Here is a 15,473-nt window from a genome sequence, read left to right on the forward strand (position 1 = left end):
GTCATGTAAATAAAGAAGTTTACTTATTCCACACCATAATCCTGTAATATGGTTGTACTGAGCTTCCTCATAGCAACCTTATTGAAATTCTGTCACATATTGTCTGGCTTTATTTCCTGGTGTAGTAATATAAAGAGGTGCTGACAGAAAGTAATGGACAAGGTTGACTTTTTTAACAGGTGCCGTATCTTGACTGCTTTCCCTTACAAAAAGGCAGTGATACAAAGCAAAGGAAGAAGTTATGTTAATGACCACAACATCTTTCTTGATGCTAATAGGATTTTCTGATGAAACCGTTGAATGAAATTGACTGTGCTCCTGCTTTACTGTTTCCCAAGTCAGTGCTGTTTAAAAGAGAAAACTTAGTAACTCCTTAGAGTTCAATAACTCCCGTCTTTCTGTCTGAGTCTCCTGTTATGCGTTAATTCATTTTTATTACTTCTTGGTTACACCCAAGCTTGTGATGTAACCGCTTCTCCCTTAAAGTAACTCTTAGAAACTACTTCATGTTCCCTGAGGCTGTTCTCCAATGACAATGCCATAGAGCTCTTAATAACAAAGGAGAAAAAGCTAGCTTGTTTATTGCCAAAAATGAGACCCAGATGTTTTGAGTGTGAAATAAAATAAATGACCAAATTGGGGAGTGAACCCAAAGTTACGTGGATAATTTCAGGATATTAAAGGCTGGAGTACCAGGCCTGTTCCCTTAAACCTACCCATTTAAAAAATCTAAAAACACTGAAATTTTTATTTTCTGTTGGAGAATGAGTTGTATAATAAGTAGCAATGCGAATATAGATGTTAAATCAAATTTGAAAGTTGTTGAAGTTGTGTGGAAAGGAATGGAATACTACTTAGTTCATGACAAATATGCAGTATTTTGATTTGGTAGTAAAGCTGTTGATGCTCAGTAGAAAAGCAGACACAGAATTTGGAGACCAATGGGTATCTCACACATTCATAGGGTTAAAGCTAGGTAATTGCTATATTCAAAGAGACAACTGACAGTTTATATTATAGCCTGTGTATCAACTTAAATTCTGGGTGGAATGTGTTCAATAATATGCAAGAATAGTATTAGTAAATATAATACTGCAAGACATTTTAAATAGAAAGCGATGTGTATAAGAGCTTTTTGTTGTGACATCTAGCAGAAGCCAGGTCCTTTCCTTTTTCCTCCATAGCCATGTAACTTCAGTGATTTCTGCTCATGCCTTGAATATTTGCCGTTTGCATGAAGCATGTTTTACTGATATTATGGTACTCAAAACTTTCAAACCAAGTCAGTAGCATAATGAGAAATGAAGTTGCCTTGGAAAATAGCATGATTTCCCAAGTTTGAATAAATAACACTTGCCTTTGTTTTATGCTGGGCTTTTGAATTGATTACATACTCTATGGGAAGGAGGTGAGTATCTCTTGGGGGGCTTTGAAGAGAGCATGGAGGAAATTTCTCATGTAGTTAGTGGGCATCCCCTCACTGTAACTTGGCAGAAAAGGAGTTTTGGGTTTTCCTTGGTTTGCTTCTTACTCAGAGTAAAACTGTTCTGCAGCTATAAGAACAAAGCACAAAGCTGAAAATGCTCCTTCTCAAAATATTGGATACAATTGTATTTGATATGATCTTTTAACATTGCTACTGTCAGACCCACACTAAGCATGTATTTGTATACTTTGTGTGTAAATAAATGAGAGAAGCCGCTATAAAAATAATACCTTAAACTTACCTGTGCAACATTGCAGATTATAAAAAATTATACTCACTTACAGAGAAATAGTGATGCATGAGCTGAAAAATACCAAGAAGGAATGTGATTACATTAAACTGCTTCCAAATTTCAAAATTAATTGTATGAGGAATGCATAGGTCTCTGAGATTTAAAATGTTCTTTTACCCATTTATTTGACTTCTGAACCCTGAAATTCTTCTGAACTTTCTGAAGTCTTCCAATGGTGATACAAGCCTTGAGAAGGAAGGGATAGTCTGCATGTAAGGGGCAATACGCTGCATGATTGTTGAAATTGTTTTCTCCTACATAAATTGCAGCAGCAAAGAAACTGGTTTAGATTCTTCTTGAAAAAGGATTAAAATGGTTGCAAACTGAGCAAGTTAAAGGCTTTAATACATGGGGCTGAAGTGACAGGTAAAAAAATAGTCATTTTACCATAATGCAAACTGTCTCCTGTGGTGGAAAGGGTAAAAAGACCTGGGACGTTGCTGGCTGACTTCTTGCTGTGTTATAGTTGTGTTTCCATATGCATCTTGTTCTTTTCCATCTATACTGATCATGCCCTTGATATAGATTAGATTTAGCTCCTGTTTGTTTTTCTTGTGAGTGGAACTCCATGGGACAATGTACCTGAACTGGTTGTGACCCTTCCAATTGTGTGAACATGAGGGATGCAGCTGAAGTCAGTACCCCAAAGTTTCTCCTCCAGGAAAACATGGCCTCTGGTTTGAAAACAGCTTGAAAACAACTTGAAAATTTTCCAATCAAAATTGAGGATCTTTACTAATCTGGAAGTTATCCAGAAGCCAAGAAAAGGAATAAACCAAGAATATAATAAAGGTTAAAATAACCCTTTTAAACTGTAGGTGTTTTCCTCCATTTATTTCATAGAATGGTCCTGACAAATGTCTTCAGTCTACCTCTAGGCTGCTAGCGTTGTCTCTTTCCAGGCTCCAGTGGTTATTTCTTATTCTGGTTTTTAATAGTCAGGGGAATCTTAATAGTTAAGTTTCTCTCCTATCCTAGCTTCAGACAGAGGAAGAAATATTATTAGCCTGGTTGGAGCCAGGAAGGTAGGAATTTCACAGTTAATAACTTCTCCATTGTTTTTTTAAGGGCCCTTGATAGTCTGTGATTGACATTGATGTTGTTTCTCTCTATCCAGTTGCCTTCAGGACATGGGAACCCCCAAATGGGCAGTAGGCTGAGGGAGGAAGGGAAGAAACTGGCACTTGCTATGTATAGGAGCAGAATATTTTTGGGAGGTGAGAGGGAGTGTTTGTCCTTTGTTGAAACACTGTGTTTGGTACTGTATGTGGCCACACTAAAGAAAACAATAATAAACTGGAGGACAATGTTGCATGTATACTTCTTGTGACTTTTAAAGGTCACAAATTCTGTAAGTATGCTTTTTAGGCCATCTGAATCATAAATAAGAAAATGCAGTTTGTAACATGATAAAGCTGTGAAGTATAGACATTTATGTATTTACATTATATGAGAATAGAAGTCAACATCCAATATAACTAGGAGGAGCAAAAGAGCTTACTTGGAGGCACATGTTGGTATCAGAGCTGGGATGCAAGGGCTTTGACTGCAATAAAATGAGAAGTAAGTAATGTTCATAGAGATGTATGGATAGATATATGGATATGCCTACGTACACATATACCTATCTCTTGATTGCAACTGTAATTATGAATCTTTTACTTTGCTCCTTGATGTTCAAATAGTCTTTTTAAGCGTTACATTAGGAACACATTGAATTTGTGCAGCAGGAAAACTTCACAGTGCAGAGACTTTGCAGAGGTGCTTTGAATAGAGGCTTAAAATCTACATTTGTGTTGTTTAGTATAAATTAAAATTTCTAGTAGTGAGTTTAAATTCTTTCATGATGAAACTGAACAGGAAAAAAAAATCTGTACCAAAAGCCAGAAGATAATGGCCATACTAGCTCAGACCCAAAGTATGAGTAAGCCAGTATCATGTCTCCAGTTGAAACTCTCTAAGGAAGAGCACATGAAGAAAAAGCAAATATATAAATTATATTGTGACAGAGATCACTTGAATCATCAATTGGGTCTTTGTAATTAATATTACTTAGTATTTTTTCTTAGTTGTTTGTCTTCTAAACCCACATAAACTTAGCAACTAATGATTTACAATCAGATGTTACACAATTTAACTGCATGTTGTGTGGGAAAATTAATTCCATTTGTTTTCTGAAGCTACCATCAACAACATTTGATACTTCCAAGTTTTTTCTTGTATTACAAAAGACGGGAACAACTGTTTCTTATCACCTTCCCTTGCTTCATAATTGTACAGACCTTTAGCATATTCTCCCTCAGCTGTTTTCCTTGTGGGGAGTCTCTGTCGACTAAGTTGTTCCAATATGGAAGCTGCTCTGTAACTCCAATCATCCTTGCCATCTTTCTCCAAACCTTATGGGATCCTTTTTGAGGTGCAAATTCCGAAAGTTCTCAGTCTTCAACATGTGAATACACCATGGATTTACACAGAGAAATAATCGTTAGCCATAATTCTTCTAATAATCTGTAACATTTGCTTTATGAATTGCTACAGAGCAGCGAGTTGATGTTTTCATGGGTCTACTTCCCGAGAAGTGATTTTCAGGTTGGAGACAGCTGTTGTATGCATGAACTTAAAAATCTGTTTCCTTGCGTATCTGTTAAATTTTACCTGTAATGAATTATATATGCCATTTTGGGCACTAAATACCATTAGTTCTTTCTGGAGTTTGTAATCAGCCTGCACTTCATATCACCAACAAATTGTGTCATCCCCTACAGCTCCACCTTTTCAGGTCACCCGTGAGTATGCTGAGCAGTTTGGGCCCTGATAGAAGTCCTTTTTTGCCTCTGATGGTGACCTTCTTACTCTTTCCAGTTCCAACTGCAGTTGATGCTTGTAATACAGTCTTTTGCAGATCTAAATATTAGGTGGATAACAAATTCAGATTGCTCCTGTGAAGTAGAGTTAAGAGGTTAGAAAGTAGAGGAAGGTTTAAAAATAGTTGGTTTTATGTGCCTGAGTCCAACTTGCAGCCCAGCACTTGTAAAAACCTGAAGTGACTTAAGCTGCAACATATGCTCCCTGACAATGCTGTGGAAGACTCTGGCTGTCTTTGGAGAAGAATAGGCAAGTCTTTTGGGTTTTAATTTTTTAAAATGTTTTTCTTTGTTTTCTGATTTCTTGGTCTTGTTTGTTTTTTTTTTTTCCCCTGTCCATTTTTAAGTAGGTTAGTACTGTTTCGGAAAAGTAGCCCTTTTAACCAGACTGTTAACAGCAGTCTTTCTCAGTGCATAGCTCACCAGTTTCTTTTAAAGGTATATTTAGTTATCTTCTTGGAGGTAACCTATCATTGTATATGTTTTGTTTAATGCCTATCTTAGTTTATATCTGCCTTGAAAATAATGTCATGTAATATGCAGAATAATAGTCAACAAGTAACCTGAGGTATATATCTTACAAAATAATGCTGACACGTCTTGTTGTCTGCAGCTTCGAAGGAAGGAGTTACTCTTCTTTTGTCAAAAACTTGTGGGCACATTTACTAAGTATGAAGTTTTATTACAAAAAGCTATCATTCATAACTATTGTGGTGGGCAGAGATATTATGTATATATATGATGTTATGAACATTATTATATGTAATGTTGAACATTTTATAGAAGTAAGTGCTCCTGCAATACCCCAGTACTTCATATACTGAAGTTTTAGCTCTGTATTCCTGTGTAAGGTGATTAGAAGAGTTGAACCACTTATATGCCTGGTCCTATATGAGGGATTTTAAGAGGATGAAACCATATTGTATACAAACATAATTGAACTCTAGATAAGCTTATACCCTAGATGGAATTTTGCAGTTTACTAAGCAATCTTAGTTACTAGAAGTGTGCCAACGATTTATAATCATTTCAGAAGAAACAGTAGTGCACTTTTGTAGTGAATTCCTGCATACAGAAATACAGGTTTTTAGCCTTTACCGTTTAGAGCTCCCTAAACATCTTCCCACAGAAGCATAGGTGAATATATATTTGAGCCTAGCGAGGGGACATTGTGCTAGTGTGGTAGTCTTACATGGATGCCTTGGAGGTGACGTATGGACTCCTGGAAGTCCATTGCTTACACATTGAGAACTATTGTTCACGGTTGGTGGTTGGTCAGCTTTTATGGGTCACTTATGGGGATGTGAGGAGCAGACTAACAAAACAGAATGTGCAAAGTTCTATTTCCCACGTATAGTAGTGGTTAAAGTAATCTGGAAGATGGCGGGAGTTGCAGTGTATGGAGATTGTTGACTGTACAGTCAGCATGTGTCTAATCAGACTTAATAACTTTGACTCAATGCAGGTATTGCCAGAGCTGATATGACTCCTGGAGAGCCTCTCTGCACAGTTCTTCAGCTTCCAGGAGGTTTTATTAGTCTGGGCTCCATGCTGTGCACATCCAGAGTTGCTTCTGATCCAGCACTGGAGCTAATCTGTTCTGTGGCATTAGATGATTATGCATCATTCTGCCCAGTGCTCCAAATTCCCGGAATACTTTGCAGGTCTTATTAGCTGTAAAACATCCAGTTCAAAATACTTCAGAGACTGAACAGCTGCATTCTCATCCAGCAGTCCCAGGTGAAACAACGTGGACCAGATCTTGTCTGGCTCTGCGCCCCAGATTCCTTCCTTCCTCTGGGCGTACCTCAGTGTTGGTATGGTGGTGATTGGTGCTATGCGTGTGCACGCATGAGCGTCTACATGTGCTGGCTGCGTGGTGGATGCGTTTTGAACATGAGAGAAGAGGACAGACCAAAGTTTTTAGTCGTGGTGTGCTATGAGTCCCAGGTGGTGCTCCCAGTTTGAACAGTGCAAAGGATTTGGTGTGACAATGAAAATTTGACTGATTTTTTGCTCATGAGAAAATGTAAATGATATTTTCTTTAATTTTAGTCTACTGTTCAGATTCACAAAACTGACATGTCATTCCTTCATGGTGTAGCAAGTTGCAGTTGCAAAAATGGCTTGGCTCTTAAATCCTATTTCCAGGTATTATGTCTTGATGTTAGTTCTATTTTAAGTCACTAATTTAAAATCAGGAATATCTATATTTGTTAATACAGTGCAGTCACAAGAACAGTGTCCACAAAATCGTTTTACAAGATTTTGGCTCATTTTGTTTATGAACTTTTTGCAGACCATTTTTATTTTATTGTAATAATATATGGCTTCCCCCTTTCCAAGGTATTTGTTATAAAATCAGAAATACTGTTGTAATTAGAATTAAACACCTGACAGGATTAAGATTTAGGCAGTAACATGATGGTGAAAGGCTCTCATAGGTAACAGGCTTAAGCAAGCATAGGGTGTTTCTATACTGCTCTTCAGGTCTTTCCGTGTGTGAAGGGGCTGCTGCACAATGGATTCCTTAAAGCGTACTCCGCCTGTGCTTTGAAGTTCCCCTTAGGAACAGCCACGTTAAAGCTTGTCCTGCCCTGTGCTGGCATTCCTAATGTTTGCTTCACCTTGCACTTGAAGTTTCCTTGTTTGTCCTAGAGCTTACTGGTAAATGAGGATAAACTGAAGTTCTTGTCAAACGGCACGTTAGGAGCTCTTCCGTAACATTTCATTCGTGTTTGGCACTTCTCTGTCAAACCAGAGGAAACTGTTTATAAATGACTGTTCAGAACATTTGCTCTTTTCATTAAATAATTTTTAAACACTTCTTTGTCTCTTTTATAGGATTTAAAAACATCCTGTCTTGTACTTTGATACTTCGGTATTGAGAACTTTCTTAATGGCCTTTCTCTCAAGCCCAGGAAGAGAAATAGGAAGTGTAATTGCAGTTTTCCTAGGCTATTGGTGGCTTTCTGGCACATAATAAATAAAACCATGTTAAATGTACCCTATGTCAAGTATGTCTGAGTTTGTATAAGCTGATCTAGTCTTATATTTAGCTGCGTATTGCAGTAGAAGTTATTTAAATACAGTAGGTGATGTTCAAGAGAAACAAAACCCTGTTCATTCCCTGAGTTCCCCTGAGAATCAAACTATGAATAAAATGACTTTTGGCAGAAATTCCAACTTGAAGTAAATCTTAGGAAGGGATGTTTGGAGAGTCCCATAGCTTGAACCAAGACATCAGTAGCCATGGACTCTTCAAATGTTTGTTGCTACCTCAGATTCGCTTAGTTATCAATTAATAGCGTAGCCTTCCTTGCCTTACTAGCTGCAAGCTCTGTTTGTGACAGAAGTACTGTGTGTTTACACTATTCTGAGGACGGTATCATGTGCAGTACAGTGCAGGAGCACTAACCTGTATTGATGGGTTGTTTTGAAAACCAAGCTTACATGAGTTAAGGCAAAGGAAGAATGTCATCAAGTTATTGGTCTTGATAGATGGATTCGGCTTTCTTACTGCTGCAGAATAAAAAGGCCAACACTTTGTTTATAACAATATAATGTTAAAAATATTAAATATGTTTAGACCAATATGAAATGTCTAGTGCTAGTGAACAGTAGGTCACAGTGTGAGCTTTTCAAAAGCATGCTTGTGTGGACTTTACTTCATATGATGTTTGAAAGAAAATCAATACTAAGGTAATGTCAGGATGAAATCTTAAAATGCTTAGGACAATTTAAAAGAGCAGCTGAGAGCTTGGTCCTTTATCCATCACAGGTACAGTGGTGTTGGCCCATAATAGGAAATAATTTAAAATATTTGCTCTTCTGGATTAATTTGATAATAAGTTAGGAAAAAATATTTGTTAGCTTTTTTTTTTCCCAGGAGGTTGTTTGTGTCACTAGAAATTGTAAATATTTGACTTCTCAGGTTGCAAACTTTCTAACCTTGAAAATACAATTTTTTGTTACTACATACATTTTCTTGTCTGCTTGTTGGTGTGGAACCTCCTATTCTAGAAACTTAATCTCATTTTGCTTAGATTCTGTGGCTTAAAACAATAAGCATAAACTCGGCATTTGTGAAATCCTTGCAAGTAGAGATAATATTCTTCAAACATTCCTTGGACGTTGCTTTGAGATAAGTCAGATGACTTTGGATTTGCATGTACATTGTGAGACTGGAATGATGATCAGACACAGTAATAAACACTAGACAACTATGTGGAATAGATGCCTTTCACTGGCAGTCTTTTTCATTTTGATCGATAAATAAGTTCAACATGTTTAGTGTTTCTCAAGAACTAGTGGTAGTCTTGATGAATGAGGATGGAACTGAGGAGTTCTAAGCCCTGTATTATCATAAGTAATTTTTTGCATTGTATTTCATCCTGCTAAGTAGATTAACTATTCTAGAATGTAAACATGCTTAACTGAAAACATGATTTTGAGGAGGATTAAGTAGCACATTACTATCAACCTTAAATTAAACAAGATTAAGATCAAGTTTAATTAGGTATAAAAGTGTGAAATTTCACATGGGTAAGGGAGTCCAGTTTAAAATCTTCCCATGTACTTAATGCAAATTAGTGCTTAGTATCTCTCATGTTCTTGTTTAGTGTTTCATTTACTGGTTTGTTCATTTATCTCAGAAATGTAGTTGGGTAGTCAGTAAAAGCACTGTGAAATAACCAATTTTTTTTTCTGCTTAAGTTAGCATGTGGCATGCGTAATGCATAACGTTTAGACTCTGTAAGCAAGCTAAGCAAAAGTAGCCTTTGATCTGTTCTAGGTGTCAGAAAGAGAAGTTAATATTCCCCTCTCCTCCATCGCCCCTTTATCTTACAAGACATGTTCATATGGTAGCCATATGAAAACTCTGCCATATGAAAACCCCACAACATTAGTTTGATCTCTGAGGAAGGCCTTTCAATCAAAAAAATTCTTGAATTCTGATAGTGAAATTACTCAGTGCGTAAGAAAATTGGAAACCAGATACTGGATGCTAAGTATCAGTAGGTTTCTAAAAGTTCCAGGTGTCTTCCGAGATCAAAACTTTAGCAAAAATAGATCTGTTACTACAGTTAACTTTTAAGGTAAATTGGGATCAAAGGAACCATAAATACAGGCTTATATATGAACATACATTAGAAGTCAGCTTCCTGTTTAGAACAGTGGAGTTACATGTAATTGGTTTAGGTCAACTTCATTACGTAAATAACATTCATTAGGACTGTGGAAGCAAGGGACAGTTTTTATTGTCAGACAACAGAAAAAGGATTGTAGAAAAAGATCGTTTCTTATAAGTAGAACTGGTTTTAGATTTTGCAGAGCTGGCATGCATTTTACAAAGGAGAGGAAGCTTATGCTTTTTATAGCACATGCTAAGCTGGAGTAACTTCCAACAGTTGATTTCTTACAGTTGACAAGTTGTGGTCATCAGTGTAAAACTTTTCATGGTGAGTGAGTAAAGTGGACTAATGTATAAACATTAAGCAGTTCTCTAAAACGTTTCTGGAAGAATCTTAAAGATTAAGATTCTATTTCAAATCACCATATAGTTGTCTGGTTACCTGTATGTTCATATGTTCTACAACAGCGCTCATATTTTCTAAGTGAAGTTTTAAGAAAATTCTTAAAAAAAAAGAAAAAAAACCAAAAAAAACCCCTTGTGTGTATAATGTAGAAATAATAGCTAATCTGGAAATAATCTTGGTCGGTCAAGTTACTTAATTTACTGTGCCTACATTTTTAGGAGGAGAGAAAAAAATCCAGATACCTCCTGGTCACTATTCCTCAGAGCAATAAAAGCTGACCATGGAGGCCATATGATTCACTGTTAGTAGGCATCCAGAGGAAGATTTAAAAAAAAAAAAAATTTGTGTACTCAACCTTATTAAAACATTCAAACTTTGTGGTGACTGTCACTTGACTCCCTATCTCAAGACTGTAAGCAGGTGCTCTACAGATGGTATGATCTGTTTGGCTTGTGTATGAATAACGTACACAATGCATTCTATGCTGAGTTGGTAGCATGAGGTTTAATACAATAGGAGCTTTGTGTGTTTATGCATAATTGAATAAGATTCTTAAATTGGAAGATAATCTAATTTTTTTTTTATTCTGATTGTAACTGTTTAGGCGTCTGAACAAGAATAAATTGCAAGTTCTTCCAGAGCTGCTTTTTCAGAACACACAGAAGTTAACTAGATTGTAAGTATTATCTGATTTATGTTTCTATTGTATGTTCCTTATTATACAGATTTGTACGTTTGTGTTTTGCCTGTGGCGAAAGGTTTAATTTTTGTGACATTAGAACTGCTAGATAGTAAGGGTTCTTAAGATGATGTGTTATGTTTGCATGTGTGTAGTTGTAATTCAGTAGAGCATAAATATCAGAGAAAAGTGAAACCACAAAATTTTTCTATTCTTCGTATATTCACCATGATGACTTCAAGGTGAATTATTTTCAGCTCTCTATGTAGAGTTATAGAAACCATGAAAAGTGGCAACTTCGCATGTCTAGTATAGTCTACACATCCACAAAAAGAGATTGCATACTCTTATTTAAAAATCAGCATGTTGACATAATACAGATTGTTATAACTTTTTCAGTTTTAAAAATTTTCTTTTTAAATAAGTCAAGGCATTGCCAGGCAGACCAGCAAAGTTACGGCTGCTGCCTTGTCAGTCAGGAAGATGAGGAAATACAGAGAGGTAAAGATTTTTTCATCTCTTTGAAATATAAAAATTGTGTTATAAGATGTTTAGATGGCATCAAGACCAGTTTGAACAGCAAGAGAAGACTAACATGAGCTTGGCTTTTTTTTTTTTTTTTTTGGTGGAGGGAGAGGGTGGTGTTCGCACGATGACTGGATGATTTATACAATATATTAAAAAAAAAAAAAAAAAAAAGTGAATGGAGATAAAATGGATGAACAGGTGCCTGCACAGTTACTATAAAGAAAAGAATCATCTGCCTTTTTAAAGGAGTAGTCAAAAGCTGTTTGAAATCACTTTCTAGATCCTGCCAAAGTTAAACTCATGATCCAGACTGTCTTTTTGAAAGATGTACTATATGGTAAAACTGGGGTTTTTTTATGCTTGAGTTTGTTTATGGAAGACTAGATAGACAGACTTATGATTTGCCTAGTGAAATTGTAAAGTTACTACAGGATGGCAGAAAAGTTGTTACATCCATGTGGAGTTTTTATAACTGTTTTAATATCTCTATATGCAACCAAACAAACCATTTAGGCAGTGCAGTAAATTTTTCTTCCTGTGGAAATACAAAACACATGGTGATGGTGAAGATTAATTTTGGAATCAGTTGACTATTTAAAAAACAGTAGGCTCTTTGTTGATGTTTTAAAAGCAGACAAATTGAACAGTGTCGTGAAGCGAGTAATATTGATACAGTTTTGGAGAATTTCTGTTATGTACTTCGTTGTTGTCCAAACTTGCTCATGAAAAACCGTACAAGTGAATGACATCATTCTGGAGATTAAAATATATGTATAAAAATATAAATAATTACAAACTATAGCTGTCTTTTAGTCTTAATCTGCTTGAATAATCTTCATTGGACTTGTTTTTGCAAGCTTTGTCGTAGGTTTTGAGTGCACTAGAAAATGTTTGCTCAGTGGATTTGCTAGGGCTGAGTGATTTGGTTGTATTTCCTAATGTTCTTTGCATGTTTTTGAAATTTTGTATCTTGAAACTCCCCTCAAGTATAAAGCGTGAGCTGATACTTACTTGCAGATACCCTGATCTGGTCTCCAGAAGATGCTAGTTGTATTTATTTCGTAGAAGAGTTGCTTCATGTAGGTTGGTTGTCTATAAAAAAAATTTTATAGTGATTACATGTATCCACTAATACAAATTCCAGTTTAACATGTTGAAACTTCTGTGAGTGGTTGCATTGTACATGGCTATCATTAGGCAGAAAGGAACTTTATGGTAATTTGTGGTTTCGAGGGAAGGTTGTGTGTGTTGATAACTTGTGTGCATCTGTCTTAGGGAGCCTTGCACAAGGAAACTAAGTGAAGTAATTGAGGCTTTTCAATACCAGAGTGTGTATTTTTTAGTAGATCATGTAATCATGATACATTATAGTCCTTAATAGCAAAAGTAACAATTTTGCTTTTAGAATATAAAGATTGTAATAAAATTACATAGAATAGAATGATTAATATGAATGCTGTATTCTGTAATGACTCCCAATGGATGCTGTTGAAACATTTGTCTTTATTCACTGACATTCATTCAAAGTCTTGCTTACTGTTTAATAGTGTTTTAGATAGATCACTCTAGCACTGTTTGTCAGTAGAAATTTGCTTTTTCTTTTGAAGATACAAGTGTTATATAAATATAGTGTATATTTTAAGTAAATAAATCTTAGCTAAGTGAACTGCTATGGCTCCCAATGCAGTTTGGTTGTATGTTTTTCAGTGATGGGATAAAACCAAGAAATTTGCTACCTACTAGAATTTGTAAAAATACACACACTTTTACTTTGAGGAAAAAGAAAAGTATGTCCAAGATGGTTACTTTCTATTTTTTTGTGTTACTGTCTTGGTCCTACTGCTAGTAGATTTCAGAGTTGTTCTTTCTCACTTCTGTTATGACTTGTCTTAAGTCCAGCAGTACCAGTCTCCGTTGGCCACAACTAGCTTTCTGGGTAAAACGCTTCAATGAAGAGGCATGATGCTTGCATTCCTTTCCCGCAGCTGCTCTGACCTAGCCTTTCAAGAAGAAAGCATAGCTGAGAAAGCGATGAAAGGGAATAAAAGTAGTGAAGCAAAAACTGATAAGAGGGACTGATACATGGGTGATGTAGATTCTGTGGCCTTTACGAGGAGTGAATTAAAATGAACATTAAAAAGTGTAGATAATTGTGATCTTAATTTTAATTTTCCATAGTATAGGTATATTTTTTCTGCTGCCATAGTTTCAAACTGTTGACTCTGGGCTACTAAGCTATTAGTCAATTACTTTATTCTATTTTAATAATTATAATCCTGATAAACTAGAAAGTCCAAAATAGAGTATTTTAATTGTGTAAGCTTGCTACAGCTGAAATGATGCAAAATTTTAAGAACTAAAAATTGCCCTGCAGTGTTCCACAAATGTAAAATTTGGTGTTATTAGTTGAAAACTAAGAACTCAGTCTTGTCCAAATACAGATGAAATGACCAGTGATTCTTCTAGCTGCTCTCTTTAGCTGGCATGCAGTGAACCATAACAGCCTACAACTTTGTTAATGAAGGTCCAAACTCAATTTTTTTAAAAAAATATAAAACTAAACACAAAGGTGGTGTTTTAAGTTTGATAACTTGATAATAGTGTGAAAGTTGGGTATATTTATTATCATTAATAGAATTTGGTGGAGATGGAGTGACTGACCTGTTTAAACATGCAGGAATTTTGTGTGCTGGAGGGTTTCAGGGAGGACCTGTTAATGTTTCAGGAATAGTTAAGGGTTGCAAAACAAACGTGAAGACTTTTCTCAGTGTTCTGTCAGCTGGGCTGAAATCTGCCTGTGAGTTTACTGGAGAAAGAAATTTTTTTTTTTTTTTATGTAGTTCAGTATCAGCAGAATCTCTTCAGTTGTATTGCTGGTGGAAATTAAAATGTGGAACACTAAGCTTTCGTGTCAATAATGTGCTTGAAAAGCTAGAGAACAAACCTGTTTGGCAATGTTGAGTTCTTCTTTTGTTTCATATGCACGCTGTTTGCGTAGTTTGGGACAGCTATGCTGTTGTCCCTGATGGTTTCCTTGTTTGTCACCATAGCGTACTTATGTCGGGGCACTGTGCATTTTCACTGAAATGCAGTCTTCCTGACAACTAATAAAACTTAACTTGGAATGCTTCTCATTATAACTACTTCTTCAATCAATCACTTACGCTCCAGGTACCTTTGCCTTTTTTCTCCAAGCCTCTCCCAAAATGCCAAACTACAGGATATCTTTGCATCTTTTACAGTGCGGCTTAGACTTCATTGTCACATCTGGTTGATATTAGAAGCAGGAATATATATATAGGGGAATAAACCTTAGATGGAATGTGAAACGTCCCACAAAACGAGTTTCTCATAAGGTTTTGAGCCTTTTCTTCTAGAAAGAGGGGCTTTTGAGACTCATGGATTTTGCTTGCTTTAGTTTAGATAAGAGTTTTAAGTTTAAGTTGGATGGTGAATGAACCCTTGATTGGATTCTCTAGTGGAAATGTTTGCTGTTGCTCTGTTGCCTTGATTTCCTAGGTTTTAAAGCTGCTTAAATGTTTTATCTGGGATAAATAATTAAGTATTTAATAATTCAAACTGCAGGCACTTTCAGTGAGAAAACTGAATCAAGGAAAAGGCACTTTTAATAAATTGAGAAATGGAAACAAGAAAGATATTTTTTGTATAGTTTCAGATATTATTTACTAATATATAGCCATAAAGAAAAAGGTAATGTTAATCTTAATACAAGTGATTAAAGGCATAGAACAAGTATAGTAAACCAAAACATGTGATTTAACAGCTATAAAACCAGGCTTTGATTCCAAGGTAATTATTTTCAAATATCCAAAACAACTTGTGAAATTTATCGGCAAAGTTTGCAAACATAGCTTTGTGCATGCTGGAATCATGGGTTTCCTTTGTGTGCACAGCTGGTTTATAAAATGATCATAGTGCATCTGCTTTTTACTAAAGGCCTAGTATGCTAGTGGTCCATGAGATACATAAATATCTTTAAAACCAAAGTAAAAGTGGGAAACAGACCCCTCCCACACCCCAACATGTAACAATATATGTTTTGTTGTTGAAACTTCCACACATA

At 35.8% G+C, this 15,473-nt stretch overlaps 1 protein-coding gene across 1 annotated transcript in view; it reads left to right on the forward strand.

Annotated features, from left to right (window-relative positions):
* SLIT3 (slit guidance ligand 3) overlaps positions 1–15,473 on the forward strand; it is a 536,791-nt gene that overhangs the window by 45,006 nt on the left and 476,312 nt on the right. Inside the window, 1 exon segment of the mRNA XM_029998071.2 lies at positions 10,787–10,858. Coding sequence (XP_029853931.1) covers positions 10,787–10,858 — 72 coding nt within the window.

Source organism: Aquila chrysaetos, chromosome 22 (assembly GCF_900496995.4).
Source record: "Aquila chrysaetos chrysaetos chromosome 22, bAquChr1.4, whole genome shotgun sequence".
In the NCBI taxonomy this organism is placed as follows: domain Eukaryota; kingdom Metazoa; phylum Chordata; class Aves; order Accipitriformes; family Accipitridae; genus Aquila; species Aquila chrysaetos.